The sequence below is a fragment of the Camponotus floridanus genome, unplaced genomic scaffold, assembly GCF_003227725.1.
Source record: "Camponotus floridanus strain SB8 unplaced genomic scaffold, Cflo_v7.5 scaffold3, whole genome shotgun sequence".
Classification (NCBI taxonomy): domain Eukaryota; kingdom Metazoa; phylum Arthropoda; class Insecta; order Hymenoptera; family Formicidae; genus Camponotus; species Camponotus floridanus.
In genome coordinates, this window is record NW_020229436.1 from 6,388,193 (window position 1) to 6,411,067 (window position 22,875).

The 22,875-nt window shown below is 25.0% G+C and overlaps 2 protein-coding genes across 2 annotated transcripts; both read left to right on the top strand.

Moving 5' to 3' along the window:
- Nucleotides 1-179: 179 nt before the first annotated feature.
- On the top strand, nucleotides 180-8,007 carry LOC105252485 (thyrotropin-releasing hormone-degrading ectoenzyme-like). The gene is made up of 13 exons (XM_025410039.1): nucleotides 180-335; nucleotides 944-1,436; nucleotides 1,842-2,288; nucleotides 2,659-2,839; nucleotides 3,332-3,467; nucleotides 3,579-3,660; nucleotides 3,978-4,315; nucleotides 5,511-5,785; nucleotides 6,228-6,442; nucleotides 6,605-6,913; nucleotides 7,002-7,071; nucleotides 7,355-7,444; nucleotides 7,630-8,007. Exons 2-13 carry the CDS (start codon nucleotides 979-981, stop codon nucleotides 7,798-7,800), a joined length of 2,772 nt encoding a protein of 923 aa, XP_025265824.1. The 5' UTR covers nucleotides 180-335; nucleotides 944-978; the 3' UTR covers nucleotides 7,801-8,007.
- A 1,635-nt stretch (nucleotides 8,008-9,642) lies between these two features.
- On the top strand, nucleotides 9,643-20,947 carry LOC109610089 (aminopeptidase N-like). The gene is made up of 13 exons (XM_025410044.1): nucleotides 9,643-9,765; nucleotides 11,875-12,361; nucleotides 12,963-13,421; nucleotides 14,231-14,417; nucleotides 14,868-15,009; nucleotides 15,306-15,387; nucleotides 15,695-16,038; nucleotides 17,544-17,818; nucleotides 18,334-18,548; nucleotides 18,690-18,986; nucleotides 19,081-19,150; nucleotides 20,016-20,208; nucleotides 20,747-20,947. Exons 2-12 carry the CDS (start codon nucleotides 11,931-11,933, stop codon nucleotides 20,166-20,168), a joined length of 2,655 nt encoding a protein of 884 aa, XP_025265829.1. The 5' UTR covers nucleotides 9,643-9,765; nucleotides 11,875-11,930; the 3' UTR covers nucleotides 20,169-20,208; nucleotides 20,747-20,947.
- The last annotated feature ends 1,928 nt before the right edge of the window (nucleotides 20,948-22,875 follow it).

Consider the following 22,875-nt stretch of genomic DNA (forward strand, 5'->3'; position numbering starts at 1 on the left):
CGCAGTGATTTGATTTCATATTATTATGATTTTCAAGCCCTAGTAGCAGAATGACGTCAAATGACGTCTTAATAACGTCTTAATGACGTCATAGACGTCTTTAAGACGTCTTTAGATGTCATCTTGCTACCTGGGAAGTTGTTTCCATAACATACTTATTCTGATATCGCTTATCGAACAATAGCATTTCTCGGTAGTATCTCAGAACTGTAAAAGAGAGATCAAATTAAAGATATATTTTCGATATTAATAATTTGTAGTAATAAAGAGTTAATTACATTTAATTATTACCAAAGAACTAAATTTGGATCGGCTAACACATCATAATATACGAGGTGAGTCATAACAAAACAGAATATATAATCGCCATCAAAAAAATTAAAATGTGTACGTTAGATACGTCGAGGACAATTTAAATAATTTGTCTTCAGGGACGATCATTTTTCTCAAAATTATCGTCTTCGTAAAGATAGTAGAGAAAAAAGAATTTAATTTCACAAGAGCGTATGTATTGTTCTCTTAGAAATTCAATTTGACTTAAAATCAAACATTTAATAAAGAAACTTTTTTATTAAATTATGTCAATGTGGTTAAATCTAATCAAATTAAATTTATACGTTGTATTTATTAAAATATATACTGAAAAATTACGATTTCTTTATCTTAAAGCTAGATTTCTTTAATAAAAGGTTATGTAATAGTTATACTGTCTCTTTTTTATACGAAATAATGGTAGTAATTAAAAAACATTTTCCACTATAATAATGTAGATAAAAAATTGTATTAAATATATAATGTATTAAGACATGTCAAATTTGAAAACTGATTATCTGAAAACAATATCTCCCTCTTTCTTATATATATATATATATATATATATATATATATATATATATATATGTATATATATATAATTTACTTAGAAGAAAAAATGTTTATTTAGATATTTATGACGAATGAGAGACACAGAAAAGTGGCATGGCATTCCTAAAAGTGTTAAGTTGCAATCTAATATTCATCGCGGCGGCTCTTTCTACAGATGAACATGTGCCCCTATCGAAATTCGACATATTATATCAGCAACATTATGACATTAAATTTATATTAAGTGTTGACCATGATGTCTTTTACGGCGAATACAATGTCAGCTTTTATATTCCTTATGATACGCAAGATATATACGTTTACACAGAAACTCTGACTGTAATTCAAGTTATAGTAACAGACGCTTCACAAATATCTGAAGAAAATAATGAAGAACTTTTTCCCCATGAGCCTATTGGATTTACTTATAATTCTGAAATACGTATAACCACCATTTCTTTCGCGTACTATTTACCATCAGGATTTTACACTCTGAATATGAAATTTATGGGAATTGTAAGTGAAAATGGAGGATTCAGAACTTCCTACATAAATCAACAAAATGACAGAGTGTGAGTAATTTTTAAAACGTTAAATACATATTTAGTTGCTATAATTACATTATTTGTTTCAATTCTTTTCAAAATATTCGTATTATTACCAAGGCATAGTCTTAATATATGTGTTTGTGTATGATTTAATAAATTATTACTTAAATACAGTTCTCTCTTTCTCTTACAGTTCGTAAAAAGTTGCCTGATAAATAATAAATTTAGAAAAAGTATTTTTTGCATCGCACAATTGTAATATAAAATATGTTACTATTCTTTAAACATTACTGTTAAGATGTATCTTTTACTCTTTCATGTTTTCTTTTTTCTTTTTTAATTTTTTCTATTTTTCTTTGTAACTTCTAATATTTTAGCAGTAACTGGAAACTTTTTGTGTTATTTAAAATATGCTATTATATATGCTAGATGGTTGGCTGCAACGCATTATTACAAATTTGCGACTCGAAGATTATTTCCACTTTTGAAGGACACTACATATGCTAGTTATACCATTTCTATAAGACATCCTAAAAACTACAAGGCTTTATCAAATATGCCCGTGCAAAAAGTAAATTTGGATAAAAATAATACGCAATGGACACAATTCAAAACAACTCCCGTGATGCCTGTTCATTTCATAGCTTTGATTGTGGGTCATCTCGTCTTTACTTCAGAAACAAATCAGAGCACTAAATTGTGGTGCAGAAAAGAAATGTTACCGCATGTGAAATTTGCTTATACAGTTGCTAAAAATATTACGCAATTCTTAGAAAAGAAATTGCCATATATCAGGAAAACTCCGGAAACAAATCAGATCGCAATTCCGAAACTGTTAGACGCAGAAGATATAATGTTGGGAGTCGTTCTTTATAAGTAAAGAAAAATATCAATATACATTAAAATATAATACCTTTTCTTGATACTTAATATTATAAAATTCAAAATTATATATATTTTATGGTATATCTGTAGTTTTAATAAATAATAATAATAATGTATCATAGTTTAACATAGAGTAATTTGCGTATGTGTAAGTGTTTTGCAAATAAACACATATAATATATTATTTCTTGTTTATTTTAAATGTCTTGTTTATTTTAAAGCAATTACATTTTCTTGTTAACTTATCTATTTAATTTATTTATTTATCTATGATGTAACTAATTCATAATTATAACTAATCATATTTATAACAGGAATTCTCGGCTTTATTACTTTATTAATTTTTGCGAGTTATTTTTAGAGAAGCAGATATTATCTTTAATGAGGAGACGGATACTGAAGGACGCAAAATAGAAATAACGCGACAAATAGGATATAAAATGGTACATGAATGGTTTTATAATAAAATCAATTTATCTGAGTGGCACCCGTGGTTACACAAAGGTTTTGCTACATTTTTTGGAATTTACGCCACCGATAAGGTTATTTTATATTTAATATTATTTCTTTTAGTCATAATCATACTGATATAAAGTGATATAAAAATATTAAGATTCCCATGTATATAATATAAAATATTTTTAAATCTTATAAATATTTTTCGTCAATCGAGCTATATTGGTTATGCAGATTCCAGAATTTTTTTATATTTTTGCTCTATAATGATAGTTAACCAAAAAAATTAGCATATAAATACACAAAACATTAAATTAAATTAAAATATAATAACATATTATATATCAGCATATGTATTATACATACTTTTTAAATAGTTCTAAAAATATATGTATAATTTGAAACAACATTATTGAATATTACTTGAAAATATTTTTTTATAACTTAATAAGAAGACTTTAATGAGCGAAAGTAATTTGTTTTAATAAATTGTAACTATCCTAAAATGCAAAAAGCTAATGTGTGCATTTCTTTCGTTAAATATTTATTTAATTATATTAAAATTTTTTTACACCCAGAGCTTTCCACATTTGCGGATGCAGGATTTCTTTGTGGTTCAAATGCAATATGAAGTTCTTCATTGGTTTACAAAAGATACATGGCCGGATTATTTGCAATTGGATATCAGCATTGCAATTCCCCGTTACATAAAAGGTACGATCAAACAAATAATATGTTCAGGAATTTTTATATCCAAATAATGTATAGTAAATTTATTTTATATGTATAATACTACGTTTTACATTATGATGTAAATTTTTGTAGCAAGCATTATGTTCCGCACGTTTCAAAATGCACTTACCGAAGAGGTGTTTCGGAATGGAATCGAAACATATTTACGTCATCAGTAAGTAATACAGATTACAATGTAATTACATTATTCCATTAATTACAAATTTTAGAATAAACGCGATTCGGAAGCGTACGTCAAATACGCAAAAGAACTGTATCCAATCGTATTCTTCTCTTCATTCTTTTATGTTACCATTAATTTCTTTCTTATTATTCTAATTCTAGTGGACATATTTTATATTATCACTACTTCTATCACTTCTTCTATTTTTACTTTTACTTCGTTCTTTAAAATTTTTAATTATTTTCAATATTTTTCTAAAGACATTTTTTTTATTAACTTTTTTTATCATTTAATCGTTTGGATTTTAGATACGAAAACAGTAGTTTTTGGAACGTTATGCAACACATCTTGGATACCACATCTCTCGAAATGAAATATAATTTAAAAGACAGAATAACTAATTGGACACAGCTAAATCATTATCCTGTGGTAAATGTGAATATAAATTATGATGTTAACAGTTTGAATTTATTGGTAGAAAATTTTAATTCAACTATAGAGATACCTGTAAGCATTACTACGCAGACGCATTCCGATTTGAAAAAAATTTTCCCTGTTGAATGGATAGCACAAGGTATTTTGTACCAATTACCAACTAGATTCATAGACATGAATGACTGGGTACTAGTCAATTTACAACAACGTGGTAAATATTAATTGATAACTTTATTATACTTTTACATAACTGCCGTAACAAATTCATACTTTTTCCTAATAATAATTACGTCTTTATATCTATTGATATTTTTCATTCTGTGCATAAAAGTATTAAGGTAAGATAATCGAAAAATAAATATTTTATAAAATATTTTTTTTCATTTATGTAAAATTTTATCAAACTTAAAGTATAAAATATTTCATAAACTATTCAATTTTTAGCTATCTTACCCTTTTAACTTTTTACGAGAAATATTATAAGAAATTGATTTATATAGGCAAATTAAAATAATTTAAAAGAAAACACATTTAAAAGAAAAACTAAGTTGACCTTGATATCCAAAGCCCATCCATTAATATTCCTATCTTTTCTCCCTCTCCAAATCCTTCAATTTTTATTTAAAACATATTTTTTCCAAACCGTCTGTTTTTGAATTCATTATTGTGTTAAAATTAAAGTGGGATCTATAATATATAATATATATTATTTATATTATGAAAGTAGTAATTTCTTTTATATATTAATTAAATAACAGTTTGCTTAAATATCCAACAATAACTAAAATTACTTAATATCGAATAATTTCATTATTTCATTATTTAATATCAAATAACTTCATTATTGGATTTTAATTATAATATTTAATTTACCGTCGATAATTTGCAGTTTTTTACATATATATATATATACATAAAACTATTATTTTTTACCTAATTATTTATATTTGATAAATTATATCTACATATTATACATATTACAATACACTTTATCTACATATTATGTTACAATAAAATTTGCACGATTTAAAGATTATACATACATTAATATGTTACACACAACGAAGTATATCGTATAATTTAATTATCATTATTGTTGATTATCATGAATATAGTCATATAAATTTAAGTTCACTTTAATGCTCTTTTAATATTCTATAAATATATTGATTTATCAATATATGACATAATTTAATCGGCAATCTGCATTTTGTAACTTATAATAAACACGATTCCTAAATCACACATCATTTTACACACTTTAAATATATGCAAAGAGAAAGTTGCGCATATATTTTTACAGAAAAATCCTGTGATAAATGTGAATATAATTCCTGTGAATTTGAATTAATTAATTCAATCAAAAAAATTTAATAATTTACTGGTACAATTTATTTCTCATACAGAATGCTATCGCGTCAATTATGATGCCGAGAATTGGTATAGACTTTCGAAATACTTGAACTCCAAACTTTTTCGAAAAATACATGTACTCGATCGTGCTAAACTCATCGACGATTCATTTCACTTTGTGATGACAGGCAAATTAAATTCTAATGTATTCTTGAATATTTCTCAGTATCTATGGCGAGATAGAGATTATATCGCATGGTATCCTATGTTCAAAATCTTGGAATATATGTCGGGTTTCTTTGCATTTCCAAGAAGCACATCTGTAAAGGTATAAATAAGATTTGTATAAATAAAAAAAGATGTGTGGTTTATGTATGTTGTAATTTATGTTTGTATGTTTTTTAATAACAAACTGAACGCATTGATATTTTAAAATTAATGTATTTTAGAATTATTTTTCATAAAATATAAATGAGTTTACACAATTAACTGTCCGAAGTTCGGGAAACTGTTTCAGTTTTTTAATTTTTTATGGAATAATTTGTTTAGTATCAAGAAGAATAATAATTAATATCAAATTGTATTAATTAAGTAACATAATCATGCATTTATTACTATCTTTTTAATCTTAAAGAGATTATTGTATTATTTGCATAGCTTTTTAAATAACAGCATATGTGTGCGCGCAAATTTCTTTATTTTTTCTATAATATACAAATAAATATATAAATTGACAAATGTATTTTTATGTATTATTTAACAATTTGTAGATAAGAATAGTGTATCCATTGAAAGTAATTTTATGGGGAATAGGATATCCTAATTTTACATTAGATAGAAACATTGAAGGAAACATTTTTACTAAATGTTTGAGGGAAGAGGCTGCAAAATGGTTATGCATCTTAAGTGATTCTTATTGCTTTTCAATAGCCAATCGTGAATTAAAATCGTATCTTTTAAGTCGTAACGAATCTTCGCCATACAAGTAATTACTCTTTACAATTATTTTTCAATCATGTTTATTTTATAGATACATTTTCCTCGTATTTTGTGAAATATTTGATAATTTATGTGGTCAAGAGATAAAATTATAATAATCTATTTTTACTTTTAATAATCTATTTTTATTTTGTTCCGAATATCGTAGAATTTGGAACGGATGGAAAGAATGGACATTCTGCAATGGTTTGATAACAGCGAGCAACGATACATGGATGCATGTGTTTAACATATATTTGAAAGAATCAGATTTTAGTGTTTTAAAATTTTTAGCTTGCTCCAAAAATTCTACAATCATTCTGCAATATATAGAATTAATGACATTGAGCACTGCTCTGGAAAAAGTAATCACAAATTTCGATCATATAAACAGTTTTTGTTCTATTGTTGCGAGACATGCAAACAATATCGAAGTACTTGATATTATATTACACAATTTGGAGAAAATAAAACCCAAGTAATTTTTATGAATATGTAATATTTGTGCAATTATGAATATTTACTACATTTTTAAATTAAATGAATCTATTATTTTGTATTTATAGAAAAATCAGTTTTACTACAGCAATAACTATGATCATTAATCATGTGTATTCTAAACGACAATTTAATAAGGTAAATTTTATAATAATTAATAATAATTACGCTTAGTAATGTGTGTAAATGAGAGAGTATTATATGATCTATGACATAATAATTTATCTATTGCAGAATACTAGATGTAAAAGTTTCATAATTTATCTTGTTGATTTTTTCTTACACCAGTCTAAAATTTTTTCAGACAGACGTTTGCATAATTATGTTAAAGATAAATTATATCAAAATTCAATTATTATATATATGTTATAAAGTAAAATATGCTATTTACATATTAATTGAAAAAGACAATTTGTTTTAGATAAAGAAATATGTGCAAGATAATATCCGGTATTTTTTTACATATCCAGCGCCTTCTCTGAATAATTATGATCATCGAAACGATAATAAGGTAAATAAATTTTATAAACTTGGATATATTTCATTATTAATTTCTTATTATTAAGCTTATTTATCTTTATATATCATATTATTACCCTAATTATTTTAACAATTAAAAAATGTGGCAGACTTTTATAGTTGATTTTACGAAAAGAAATTACTGTTGAAAATAAATGTTAAAATAATCTGTTTTAGTTCAACAATTTTTCATCTAAAAATGATAACGAAACGTATAAGGAAATTATAATAATGCGTCTAAATCGCAAGCTAGAATTACGTTTACAACAAATAAGGGCTCAGCTATACCAATATCGACAGTTTATACAAGATTTTCGTGATGTAGTTAAAGAATACTCGGCTGATTAATCTATCAAACGAGGAAAAACGAAATGTAATGGGTGCACATATTTTTAATATATAAAGAATTTTTGTATTTTCATTTATTCATTTTGATTAAAAATGTGCATTCACGAGTAAAAATATATTATATATATACGATAACAACAATGGAACAAAATAGAAAGATTTTTTAACATAAAGAAAAACAATTTATTCTCGTAATTCGAACACATCTAAGGCTTTTAAAGTTCTATATTGATGTCAAAAATTGATCGTACTTGTAGCACACAAGGTATCAGTAGACGTAATTATATGTAATGTATATGGTGCAAAAAATCAAAATCTGTAATTTGACGTCTCTTATAGAAAATTAATTAACAATTAAGGTGGTATTAAAATTAAATAAAACTTATAAACACATTTAATATATTATTCGAATTAGTATAATATAATTATTAATTATCAATTCGATGTATATGTGTGTGTCTTATGTATGTATAATCTTGTAAATTGTGAAAAATTTCATGAATGTCATGAAATTTCAGAAATACAAGAGAATTGATTATCTATAAATATTATAATAAATATCTTTTTTGTAATCATTAGATATAGATATATTATCTTAGTGTTCATGCAACACTGATAAAACGACATATAATATTATGAAATTTGTTTCTTTTGAAACTTATTTTTTATTAAATTCTATTTCTTTAAATAAAAAAGGAATGATTAATTTTAGGCGATCAATATATCATAAGTATTTACATATGCCGATCATTAAATTGTAATACAAACGATGACAAAACTGATAAAAAAATTGTGCACAAATTGTAATATTGTTACTGTATTTAAAAAAGTTAATAATATAATACTAAAGCATATATTTATTTTGCAGTTATTTTTAATCGAAAGACAATAAAAATTACAAATCTTACTATGTCTATGATAAAAATATGTATTGACAATAATATATACAAAAGGGTTCAGGCTTAAAAAAATAGAAAGAATAAAGTTTGCAGACTTCTAATAAAATATATAATAATATATTACAGATAGATCTTTTTAAAAGATTTTTCGTGATTTGATAATTTACGCTATTATTATTGTTGTGTTATTTGTGGCGACTTTCTGTCTTTTAATATCAACATGCTCGAATCCATTTCCGTATTCAAAATTTTGCATAACCATTGAATATACTATGTGTTTTCTTAAGATTCTTGATATAAAAATTCTTAATATATACCATGTGTTTTCATAAGATTCTTGATATAAAAATCTTGAAATAAGAAAATGTTGAATGAATAAGAGGACATAAATATATATTTTTTAGTATTTTAAAGAGATCAATTTTGTTTTAAAAATTTTGTTGTTAAAATTTATGTTAATTATAAAAATGTCTTATTAATAAAATTTAGCCTTTTTTCCTCTTTCAGTCTTTTTAGAATCCTCTCCGACAAATCGCGGCATTTTTATTATATTCATAAAATATTTTGGACATTGAATACCACACATAAATCTACAATTAGAGTCAATAAATTAAAATACAAACCGGGACGGTTTATTAGCTTATAAGAGAAATATAAGAGAGGAGAGAATATAACTTTTTAATCGCACTAAAATGCATTTCAAATATTATTAATTATATATATATTATAATTATATATATTATAATTATATATATTATTAATTAAATATATAAAGCAAAGAGTTACTTAATTATGTATTAGCATTTTATTACGTTTATTAACTGATAAGACACGTATTAATCTGGTTTTATTTTATTTTGATTTCAAAGATTGTTTTCATAACATGCTTATTATGATATCTTGTCCAACATTGGCATTTCTCGGTAGTATTTCAGAACGGCAAGAGAAATCAAATTAATGTAGACATATTTTCGATGTTAATAATTTGTAGTAATGAAGAGTTAATTACACTTAATTATTATCAAAGAATTAAATTCGGACCGGCTAACACATCATAATATACGAGGTGAGTTATAACAAAACAGAATACATAGCAGTTTAAAAATAAAATAAAATATATATTATGTACGTTGAGAACAATTCAAATAATTTTAAAGTGCAAACATAATAAGTATAAATCTTTTTGTCTGAAGTTGTCTATTTTAAAATTATTAAAGAGTTAAAATTGTTATTTGAAGCATGTATTATTATATCATTTTTTAATTAAAACTCAATTTAATTTAAAATCAAATGTCTAATAAAGAAGTTCTTTATTAAATGTAAAAGCGTGAGAAAATTTAATCAAATGGCTCTACTTCCGAATAGACCCTATCTCCGAATTTGATAAAATTTATAGCATTTAAATATCATAAAAGAACACATTTATATCGTAAAGGATTTTTTGCGGAAACGACTAAGAACTTCAAGAAATTCAAAAGGAAGACGGTAAAACTACCTTTTAGGATTCATTTCCGACAACTTTGATTTTGACATATCTTGTTAAGGTCATAACTGTAAGTAATTTTCAGAAGGTTTTAACCGTTGCTTATTGTTTGTTAAAAATTTATTAAAAGAAAAAAATTTTGAAAAATATAGGAGTTCTTTTGATTGTTGAAAGGTATAAACTGTGTGAGATCTGTAATGTTTTGTTCTACAGGGTGACCCATTTTAACTTAGGCAGCCAAATAACTCGAAAACAGCACTCTTTAGAAAGAAATGTTTCAAACAAAAATTGTAGGGTGTGAAGGGGGACATAAGATGGTAGCATTGGTTTGACCTTGGAAAGTCATTTGAAGGTCACATAAAAGTCACCTTCAATTTCTTAAATTGAACCCACTATTTTTCATTACATATTCTTGTAGCTTATCTCGAGAGCTTTCCAAAACACTACAGACAAATGTTTTTTCATTAAGTACTTTTTGAGTTATAAGGCTTCAAAGTTTGCAGTACTTCGATATAAAATGCAAAATATCTCGTAAAATATTTAGTTTTCGGTAGTCTTACCCTAATACTTTTATGCACAGAATAATGAGACAAAACTATTGGTGCAAAGAAAACGCATGATTGTTTATAACAAAAAGTGCATTGCAAATTACACATTTTTTATTATAAACAATCATGCGTTTTCTTTGCACCAATAGTTTTGTCTCATTATTCTGTGCATAAAAGTATTAGGGTAAGACTACCGAAAACTAAATATTTTACGAGATATTTTGCATTTTATATCGAAGTACTGCAAACTTTGAAGCCTTATAACTCAAAAAGTACTTAATGAAAAAACATTTGTCTGTAGTGTTTTGGAAAGCTCTCGAGATAAGCTACAAGAATATGTAATGAAAAATAGTGGGTTCAATTTAAGAAATTGAAGGTGACTTTTATGTGACCTTCAAATGACTTTCCAAGGTCAAACCAATGCTACCATCTTATGTCCCCCTTCACACCCTACAATTTTTATTTGAAACATTTCTTTCTAAAGAGTGCTGTTTTCGAGTTATTTGGCTGCCTAAGTTAAAATGGGTCACCCTGTATATGTTTCTATATGGTTTGCGAGTTTTCACGTGAAGCAATATCCACTCCACATCCTCTTGTGCTTTGAGCTGAACAAGGTTTATAGTTGTTTTGTTCTACATGAGTTTGTGACTTTTGAATTTTGAAATATTTATAAGTGGATTTGGAGAGCTCAGTGAAATTTAAAGTTTAAAGTTAAGATTAGGTACCTTGCTTATCAGCGGGGTGGAAGCGGGAGGAGGGCCAAAGGCCCCCCCTTGCACCCCCCGCGCGTGTGTGTATGTGTACACATACATTTTTGATATTTATATAAGTATCTTTTGCGAAATATATGAAAATTTTCTTTTTTGAGTTTCTTTGCTTCTACTCGGTTCTGCAAAAAATCTTTTATGGTGTGAATGTGTTCTGTTATAGTCTTCAAATGCTGGAAGTTTCGTCAAATTCGGAGGTAGGGACTGGCTATTCGGAAGTCTTACCATATTTTATTATATATATTTTATTAATAAAAAAATAATATAATAATTTTTACTCTCTCTTTATTTATATATAATAAAAGCAATAATTAAAATAAATTTTTACATACATATATATTTCACATATATATTATTTTATTTATCTCTTTTTCAAGAAAAAAGGGTGATTATTTAGATATTTAAGATCAAAGAGAGAAAGAAAAAGAGTGACATGGCATTCCTAAAAGTATTAAGTTGCAGTCTAATATTCATTGTTGCGGGGGCTTTTTTTATTGATGCACAATTATTGGCAGCGCGACAATATAACGTCCAGTTTATACTACATGATAATCAAGATGTTTTCCACGGCGAATACAATATCAACATTTATATTCTTTCTAACACACAACATATACATTTTTATACAGAAAATCTGTCTATAATTAAAGCTATAGTAACAAACAATACACAAATATCTGAAGAAAAAGTTTTTACACATAGGCCTGAAAATTTTTTCTATGAAACTAAAACGTATACAACTACCATTACTTTTCCGTATGTTTTATCACCAGGAAATTATATTCTCTATTTGAAATTTTCCGGTCTTTTAGCTGAAGATGGAGGATTTAGAACTTCCTACATGAATGAACAAAATAATAAAGTGTGAGTAATTTTTAAAACATTAAGTAACTTAGGCATTATAAATACGATTCTTTCTTCATCTTTTGCAAACTATTCAGGTTATTATCATTAGTATGATTGGTATAGCTTTAACATATAATTTAATAAATTACTATTTGAACATTAGGCTCTTATTCGCAAAATATTTCCCTATAAATAATTAATTCTGAAAAAATCTTTTGCATTACAAATATATATATAATATTTTTAACATCAAAAATTTTTAGGAGATACATATTGATCATAAATAACGAAATCTTAAATATTAAAAATGCTGTTATATGTTATATTATTATCTTCACATATTTATTATCTTGTAAGTGCATTTTTTAGAAAATTATGTGAATATATTATTTTATATTCTACATGTATTAGATATTACAAAAATTGTTTATAACGTATGATCATATTATATAAGAAAAATATTGCATAATGATAAAATACGTAATATAAAATATAGATATTACAATTATTGTTTTAACAGTATTTCTAATAGTCTTAATATACATTAATATATTTTCTATTTCTCTTTTTTTTAACTGAATACATTTTGTTATTTAAAATATATTGTTACATATGCTAGATGGTTGGCTGCAACGCATTATCACACATTTGCAACTCGAAGATTATTTCCACTATTGAAGTTTATTGTTAGGCATGCTTGTTATAACATTTCTATAAAGCATCATAAAAATTATACGGCTTTATCAAATATGCCCGTAGAGGAATATGAGGAAATGAATATAGATACAAATAATATGATGTGGACACATTTTCAAAATACTCCGAAAATGCCTGCTAACATGATAACGGCGGGTCTAGTTCAACTCGCGTTGAAACAAAATCCGATTGTCAACTTCTGGTACAGAACAGGCATTGTAAGTTCCTTGCAATTTGCACACATAGCTGCTACATCTATTACGCTGTTCTTAGAAACGAAATGGCCGTACATCTGGAGAATTGAACAAAGAAATAATATCGTGATTCCGAAGTTGTTGTCCGAAGACGAAGAAGAGATAAAATTGGGATTAATTCTTTATAAGTAAATATATTTTGATTTAAACGAGAGAGAGAGAGAGAGAGAGAGAGAGAGAGAGAAAAAGAGAGAGAGAGAAGAGAGAGAGAGAGAGAGAGAGAGAGAGAGAGAGAGAGAGAGAGAGAGAGAGAGAGAGAGAGAGAGAGAGAGAGAGAGAGAGAGAGAGGAGAGAGAGAGAGAGAGAGAGAGAGAGAGAGAGAGAGAGAGAGAGAGAGAGAGAGAGAGAGAGAGATGCTAATCTATACATTAAAATCAATATTTTTTCTCGATATGTTCAAAATCATAAAGTTTGATATCTATGTGTATGAAACTGTAACATATACAGGTTGTTTCACAAATCTCAATTAAAATTTTAATAACATATTCCTGAGAAAAGATAAAAATTCTAATACAAAAATAATAAGAACTCTGTACAATATCATTAGCAAATTGATTGCTTATAACTAAAAAACTATTGTAGTTTTAACATTTTTATATTAGGATTTTCGTCTCAGTTTTTGCTCAGGAATGTTATTTAAATTTTAATTGCGAATTATGAGACATCTGTATGATACATTTTTCGTTTCTTCTTTCTTTGTCGTATTTTTTTGAATTGTATTCTTAAACAGAATTCTCGCAGTCGTACAATGTGAATATTACACGAATTGATTAAATATATTGATGAGATATAATTAATCTCTGATGTAACTATATTTAACTATATTATAACATGGATTCTCTAAAAGCGTGTCTAGTGATTGTACAACTGAAAAGTGATCGCTAACGTAAAAAAGGAATTCTCGAATTTATTGCAATATTCGCGAATTATTTTTTAGAGAAGCAGACATTATTTTTAATGAAGAAACAGATTCTGAGATACGCAAAATTGAAATAAGCCGAATAATAGCATATAAGACGGTGCAGGAACGGCTTTATAATGTATTCATCTACAATTCATCTACATGGGAACCCTGGTTAAGCAAAGGTTTCGCTATGTTCTTTGGAATTTACGCCATCGATAAGGTTATTTTGTATTTAACGTTAATTATTTCAATCTCACACACATATAATATAAAAATATTCAGATTTCTATGTTCAGAATGTAAAATATTCCTAAAGCTTTGTAAATATTTTCTACCATTCAATATATTAACGTAAGTTAGATCGAAATTTTTTTATAATCTTTATGATCTCTGTAATCAGCCAAAACATGTCACATAAGCAGCATTAAAATAATATATATATTGGCATATATACTTTTAAATAACTTTAAAAATACATAATTTGAAATGATATTATTGAATATCATTAGATATTATTGAATATATTTTTTAAATTTAATAAGAAAATTTCAATAAACAAATGTGTGTAAATTTCGTTTATTGTTTATTGTAGTTCTGATGTATGTGAGCATTTGTTTTGATTAAGTTATTTGTTACATATTTATTTATATTAAAATTTTGTCGCGTCCAGGTATTTCCACATTCTCAATTACAAGATTTCTGTGTGGTTCAAACGCAACATGATTTTCTTCATTGGAGCACCAAGGGCATATGGCCGTTCACAATCAAATCAGAATTCAATAGCTATTTTGAAATTCCTCGTTACATCAAGGGTATAATCAAACAAATAATTCATTGTCGATAAATTCTTTAATACTACAAATAACAAACATAATAATAAAAAATAACTCAGTTGGTTTATGTATATGAATTAGTTGTGTTTTGTATAATTATTTATATTATTGTTTACATAAATATTAACGTTGACCAGAATAAAATTAACTTTTATTTATCATACAAATTAATTAGTTGTATTCATAAATTTATATATCAAAATGAAATGTATAGCAAATTTATTTTATACATACATATTTTTCTACATTTTTATATTATATGTCAATTTTCGTAGCAAACATTATGTTCCACAAATTGCAAAATGAACTCACAGATGAAGTGTTCCAGAAAGGTGTCAAAATGTATTTAAATAATTCGTGAGTAATATATAATATAGATTACAACATAATTATATAAATATAGATTACAACATAATTATATTATAAATTTAAATACATACTTTTAAGTAATTTTTTAATTTTTTATAATTACATTTTGTTTTATTTTTAAATTTTTTAAATTTATTTTTGTTTATTTTTCGACTTTTTTTTCCACATTACTGTCACTATTGTTTTTCCAATATTTTACTTTGTTCTCTAAAAATCTAAATTACTTTTCAATATTTTTCTTAAAATATCTTTTTTTATTAATTTTTTCTTATCATTTATTCGTTTGAATATTTAGCGAAACAAGTAGTAGTGATTTCTGGAACGTTATGGAATCTACCCTGGATAAATTACCTCTCAGAATGAAATACAATTTAGAAGACAAAATAACTAATTGGATACAGATAGATTATTATCCTGTGATAAATGCGGAAAGAAATTATAATATTAACCACTTGAATATATCGGCAGAAAATTTTTATACAAATATATTGATAATTGCAAACATTTTTACGAGGACGCACTCCAAGTTGAAGGAATTTTTGTTTGAAGAGTGGCTAAGACCAAAAATTTTAACGTATGCTACATTATCTTTATATTTCATAGACGAGAATGACTGGATATTAGTAGATGTACAAAGTGGTAAATGTTTATCGATAAATTTATTATACTTTCACATATATAGCTGTTCATTGCAAATTCATACTTTTTCTTAGAAATAATTCCGCATTTTCTTTATACTAATTGATTCTTATTAATCTGTACATTAAAGTATTAAGGTAAAATAATTGAAAAATAAATATTTTACGAGATATTTTATGATTTGTATAAAATTTGTCTTAACTTAAAAAAATAAAATATCTCGTAAACTATTCAATTTTTGTCTATTTTACTTCTATAACTTTCTACGAGGAATATTGTGAGGAATTGATTTATATAGACAAATTAGAATAGTTTCATTTAAAAAAATAAGGGTAATTAGATAGACATTGACCCTACACCCAAGATCCAACTAATATTCCTATTTTTTTTCCTCTTTCTAAATCTTACAACTTTTACCTGAAATATTATTTTCAAAACTGCTATTTTCGAGTTATCACTGGAACTTGTATATATATATTTGTAAAGTACCAATATTACTTAAATATATTAATTAAATTTTTCAATATTAAATAATTTTAATCATTGTTGATTATTATTTAAAATAAATTTTCTCTAGTATTTATATAAAAAAACATTTACTATTTATATAATTAGAATAGCATGCATTGAATTATATATATACATATATAATTCAATGCATGCTATTCTAATTATATAAATAATAAACGTTTTTTATATATTAGAGAAAATTTATCTTAAACAATATCCAACAATGATTAAAATTATTTAATATTGAACAATTTAATTATTGGAAAATTTAATTAATATATTTAAGTTAATATCGATAATTTACAATTTTTGACACATTCAATACCGGTAAAAAATATGCCTTTATGTTTTTTGAGGACAACTTAATTCAAAGCGCATATATTTCTATCTAGTCAAATATATTAATATTAAGTATGTAAGTTACTGAACAATAAACTTTTTATTTAATAATGAAAGCAGCGCAACTCAAGAAAAATTAATTAAATATATACACTTTAAATTAAGTTATCCTCAAAAAACAAAGGCAATATATTTTCGGTACTGTACATATGTACAAGACAGCTATTTTATTACTTAATAATTTATATTTATATTGCTAAATAGCTTACATACTGTTATTTTTTTATTAAAATTTTACGCGCGAGGTAAAGATTATACGTACATTAAAATGTATGTACTCAACAAAACATATATTAATTTTATTATTATTTTTTATTATTATTATTATTATTAATTTTTATTATTGAATGTAATCAAAATGAATTTAAGTTAACGTCTTTAGTATAGCAATACGTTGATTTAGTTAGTGTAATATTATTTAATATTGTCAATTCATAATTTGTTTCTTATAATAATCACAATTTTTAATACATAATTTCTTATGTATATTTTATTCTTTGAATATAAAAAGAAGATAAAAGATATTTTAAATAATTATTTAACAAAAATTGAATAAAAAATTTAATTTAATTCAGAATTTATTTATCAAATGACAGGATGCTATCGCGTCAATTATGATGCCGAGAATTGGAATAGACTTTCGATATATCTGAACTCCAACTTCTTTGAAAACATACATGTTCTCGATCGTGCTAAAATTATCGATGACTCATTTCATTTTGTGATGACAGGCCGATTAAATTTTACTGTATTCCTGCGTATTTCACACTATCTATCGCAAGATACAAATTATACCGCCTGGTACCCTATGTTCAAACACTTAGAATATGTGTCGGGTTTCTTTGCATTTCCAGAACACGTATATCTAAAGGTATAAATAATATTAGTTTGTATAAATAGAAAAACGAGTGTTTTATGTTAAATAATTTATATATATACAGGGTGTCATGAAAGTGAGCATAACTTAAAAATTAAGATAGATTGGCTCAAAGTTAGAAGAAAAGCCTTGTACAGTTATGCAATATTCACAATAATTAACGAGAAATAAATTGAAGAAAATCAGCCAATCTACGTGAATAGAAGTGTGCGGCGGCGAAGACGGTCTCACTGTAACATAATGGCGGCGCGATGAAACGGTGATTGAGGAGGGAAGGAGCGATGAGTGTGTAGGCGCACAGCAAAGGCGCACGCTTCTAGCCACGTGCATTGGACGATCTTTTTTATTTAATTTTTCGTTAATTGTAGCGAAATACCGCAAAATAGTATAGGACTTCTTAATTTGAACCAATCTACCTTCACACTTCGGAACTGCGAAAAATTTCTTGACACTCTGTATACACAACATGTATAAATTTCTCTCGCTACATATTATTTAACAATTTTTAGGAAGAAATAGAGCTACCGTTGATAGGTATTTTATCGAAAATAAAATATCCCCGTTTTGAAGAATCATATATGTCCAATAAGGAGAACATTTTCATTAAATGTTTGAAAGAAGAGGCTGCAAGATGGCTTTGTAATATAGATTATTATCATTGCTTGGCAGAAGCAAATGATAAATTAATTTCATATCTCAAGCGTTATAGAAATTTATCACACAAGTAATTACTTTTTGCAATTATTTTTCAATCACAATCATTTTATAAAAACATTTTATCTTGTGAAATATTTGATAATTTTTTATCAAGGTATAAGATTATGAATTCTAATAATATACTTTTGTTTCATTTTGAATATTGTAGACTTTGGCCGGGATGGAAAGAATGGACATTCTGCAAGGGTTTAATGATAGCGAAAAATAAAACTTGGATGGAAGTATTTGATATATATTTGAAAGAATCAGACTCTAACGTTTTAAAATATTTAGCATGCTCCAAAAATTCTTCGATCATTCTCCAATATATAAATTTAATGGCAAATATAACAAATGTAAAAGCTATCGATCATATAAACAGTTTTTGTTTCATTGTTGCGAGACATGCAAATAATAATTTAGTACTTAATTTCATTTTAGACAATTTGGAAAAAATAAAACCCAAGTAATGACTACTTTTTAATAAATATGTAATCTTTGTGCAATTATGAAGCTTTGCTCCATTTTCTAATTATAAATCTATTATTTTGTTTTTATAGGGAAATCAGTTTTATTACAGCATTAACTATTATCATTAATCATATATATTCTGAAAAACAATTTAACAAGGTAAATTTTATGTTAATGTATATACATGTACATATACGCGCACATATACAATTATTTATTAATTTCTTGTTTAGCTTCTTTGTCTCATTATCAATATATAATATATGTCTATCTGAAAATATTTTAGATTTATTTGTCCTGTAATATATGTATTAGAATTGCCGATTATTGGACAACATCGGGACAATCATATATAAATTATAAAGCCTTTTTAAATTATAAATTATAAAGCCTTTTCTACTTTTAAACTCAATGCAATTTCGGAAGATGAATATTAAATAGTTTCTCTTTCTAATAGTTTTCTAGAACTGTTACAAACTTAATAATGTGTAGAAATAAGAAGATATTAGATTCTATTATGTGATCTATTATATAATAATGTATCTATTATATAATACTATATGTAGAGAGTTTTTAACTTAAATGATCTTTTCTCACATTAGTCTAAAATCTTACCTGACGGCGTTTTATTGCATAATTATACTAAGAATAAATTATATGTTATTGAATACTGTTTTTATTTTGTGAGACAAAATTATCTCTTACATATTAATCTAAAAAAATAATTTATTTTAGATAAAGAAATACTTGGGATTTAAGTTTAAGTGCAATCTAGAATTTGTATTTAATTATGTATATCATGATGAAAACAGTGACGCGGTAAATTTTAGAAATTTAAATATACATATTTAATTATGAATTTCTCATTACTAAATTTATTTATGTATTTATTTCTATATCATATAATATTCTATATCATATAATTATCTTATGCTAGTTATGCTAATGATCAAAAATTGTAACCGACTTTTATAGTATGAAAAGAAATTATTGTTGAAATAATTGTTAAAATAATCCATTTTAGATATTTAAATTCTTGAATCTTAAAGAAAATATGAAGAATATAATAATGGATGTAAATCGCAAGCTAGCACTACGTTGGTGTCAAATAGGGGCTCAACTGTACCAATATCGATATCTTATAAAAGATTTCAATGATAATTTTAGAGTATATTAATCACGGATTAATCAATTAAACCAGGAAAATATAGCGAAATGTAATGTATGCACATATTTACTTTTAACACATGAATAGTTCTTATATTTTTATTTATTCGTTTTGATTAAAAATATGCTTTCACAAATAAAAAATACATATACTTGAAAAAATAGAAAGAAAAAATAGAAAGAATAAACTTTAATAGGCTTAAAAAAATAGAAAGAATAAACTTTACAAAAACATTATGTAATTTCATTTCAACATTTGTATGTAATTTCATACCTTGAGAAACATGGGTTTAAATATTTTTAATATTATGTTTTATAATAAAGTTCATAGTTCAACTAATTTATAATGTTTTAATTGAAATCATGAATATTCCATTAAAAAGAGATTTAAATATAATTTTCAAAAATCATTTCTTAAGATTTCATAAGAGATTTCAATATTTTAGAGTTTATGCAATAAAAAAACTGAAAAATCTTCCCGCACGACTTATTAAAATGTACGCGATTAATGAGATTGAGAACTACAATTCCTTAAAATTCCCTTAATCTGCATCACGAAACTTTATTTATTATGTTAACTTGTTCCAGAATGTCATTCTTTTTCAGAGAAGATTATTATCCTTCATCAATCATAATTATCTTAGTCGAAATTTCTATATATGTACTCTGGAGAAGAACTCCACCGGCTTTATTTTCACATCTACTTCAAGGAAATTTCGATCTTTAGCGTTGGATTTCTATAAGGGATTTTTATTGTATTAAATATTTTATTGTAAAGCATCTTTCCTATATTTCGACATATATCAAAAGAAAAATTTATTAAAATCTTATATAATAATTATAACATAATAGCGAAAAAATATATGTTATTAAGCTAAACATTATCTTAATGAATTAATTTTTTTCGACTGATCTTTTACATTTTCGTGAAATATACATATATATGTTGAGTGTTTCCTTTTGAAGAATGGAAACTAATTTATATTATATATTAACTACTTTATATTTATGTATACGAAGTGTTCCATTTTAACTTTGCCATCGAAATATCTCGTACTAAATGTGAATGTTAATTGCAAATTATATTTTTTTTCGAAACAATTATGTGTTTTCTTTATACTAATTGATTTCATTATTTGATATACTTTTATTATTTTGTACATAAAAGTATTAAAGTAAGATAATCGAAAAATGAATATTTTACGGTTTATTTAAAATTGAGAAATGATTTCAAGTCTCGGAAAGTACTTAATAAAAACTAATTTCATTATAGAGTGTTTTGGAAACCTCTCCAGATAATCTACAAGAATATGCAAAAGCATATAGGGTGTCTCATTTAAAAAGTTAAAGGTGACCTTTACATGATCTCCAAGTGACTCTTCAAGATCAAACTAATGGCACCATCTTATTTCTTTCTTGAGACCATACAATTTTTGTCTGAAGCACTTTTTCGTATCTTTCAGACTTTACGAGATATTTCGATGGCAAAGTTAAAAATGGAAAACCCTGTGTATATATATATATATATATATATATATATATATATATATATTAATAAATATACTAATGAATATACACTAATTTAGATCGGAATTCTTTTATAAATTTTATGTTATAAAATTTTTTATTTTATAACAATAGTCAGGCAAAATTAGCTAGCTAAACAACGTTAAATTAAAATGTTATAATTATATATAATTGCATCTTTGATCTCTATAATGCATATGACATTAATACTTAAAAATTTTTAATTATAATATCTTTGAAAGATTAAGAATTAAAATTATATTATGAAATGTTAAAAATTTTGTATCTACAACTTTTGATATATCAGTCCTTTTAAGACTGATATAACACTAAATAATGGCATAAGTATAAGAACATGTAACATAAAAAACTTGATAAATTCGAAATTAATTAAAAACGTTGTGTCTTCCGCACATATTTTTTTATTAGTATAATATTTTACCATTTATGTAACATTTAAACACAAGTACGAAATTATATAACATATTATACGACATAATTTGCAAAATTTTTTCTACCTACTTTTTCTTTCAAAAGCTGTTTTTTTATTTCATTTATAGTGTAAAAAAATATTGATTTTGGACATTGAATATCATAAATCTACAATTAAAGCTAATAAATTAAGACGCAAATAGCGATGGATTGTTTGCTCATGAGAAAGAAGAAATAAGAGAAAATAGAGGGAATAAAGAGAATAGAGAGTATAGAGAGATATACAACTTTTTAATTATTTTAAATTATATAAAATGTCAAAATACATATACATATACATATGTCAAAATTACTTTAAAATTAAATATATAGAGCAAGAGAATTAATTTAATCATGTGACATTTTATTCTGTTTATTGACTGATAAGACACATATTAAATTGACATATTTATTGAAAAAAAAAATTAAAGTTTGATAAGATACAATTTTTTAATTCCTCTAAAATTTAATTCAAAATTTTACTTTAAAGTTAAATATATATAGAACAAGAGAGTTGATTTAAACATGTATCGACACTTTATTGTGTTTATTAACTGACAAGACACGTATTAGTCTGGTTTCATATTATTTTTTATTTTTAAGGTTGTTTTCATAACATGCATATTATGATATCACGTGTCGAACGTTAGCATTTCTCAATAGTATTTCAGAACAGCAAAATCAAGTTAATACAGGTATATTTTTGATATTAATAATTC

What these genes read in the sequence shown, in the direction of transcription:
- LOC105252485 (XM_025410039.1), top strand. Translation starts at nt 979, where the DNA reads ATGGCATTCCTAAAAGTGTTAAGTTGCAATCTAATATTCATCGCGGCG. An exon ending in CTAAACGACAATTTAATAAG is followed by an intron (nt 7,072 to 7,354) that starts GTAAATTTTATA and finishes AATTTGTTTTAG; the next exon opens with ATAAAGAAATATGTGCAAGA. An exon ending in ATCATCGAAACGATAATAAG is followed by an intron (nt 7,445 to 7,629) that starts GTAAATAAATTT and finishes AATCTGTTTTAG; the next exon opens with TTCAACAATTTTTCATCTAA.
- LOC109610089 (XM_025410044.1), top strand. Translation starts at nt 11,931, where the DNA reads ATGGCATTCCTAAAAGTATTAAGTTGCAGTCTAATATTCATTGTTGCG. An exon ending in GAATTTACGCCATCGATAAG is followed by an intron (nt 14,418 to 14,867) that starts GTTATTTTGTAT and finishes TGTCGCGTCCAG; the next exon opens with GTATTTCCACATTCTCAATT. An exon ending in CAGAACACGTATATCTAAAG is followed by an intron (nt 17,819 to 18,333) that starts GTATAAATAATA and finishes AACAATTTTTAG; the next exon opens with GAAGAAATAGAGCTACCGTT.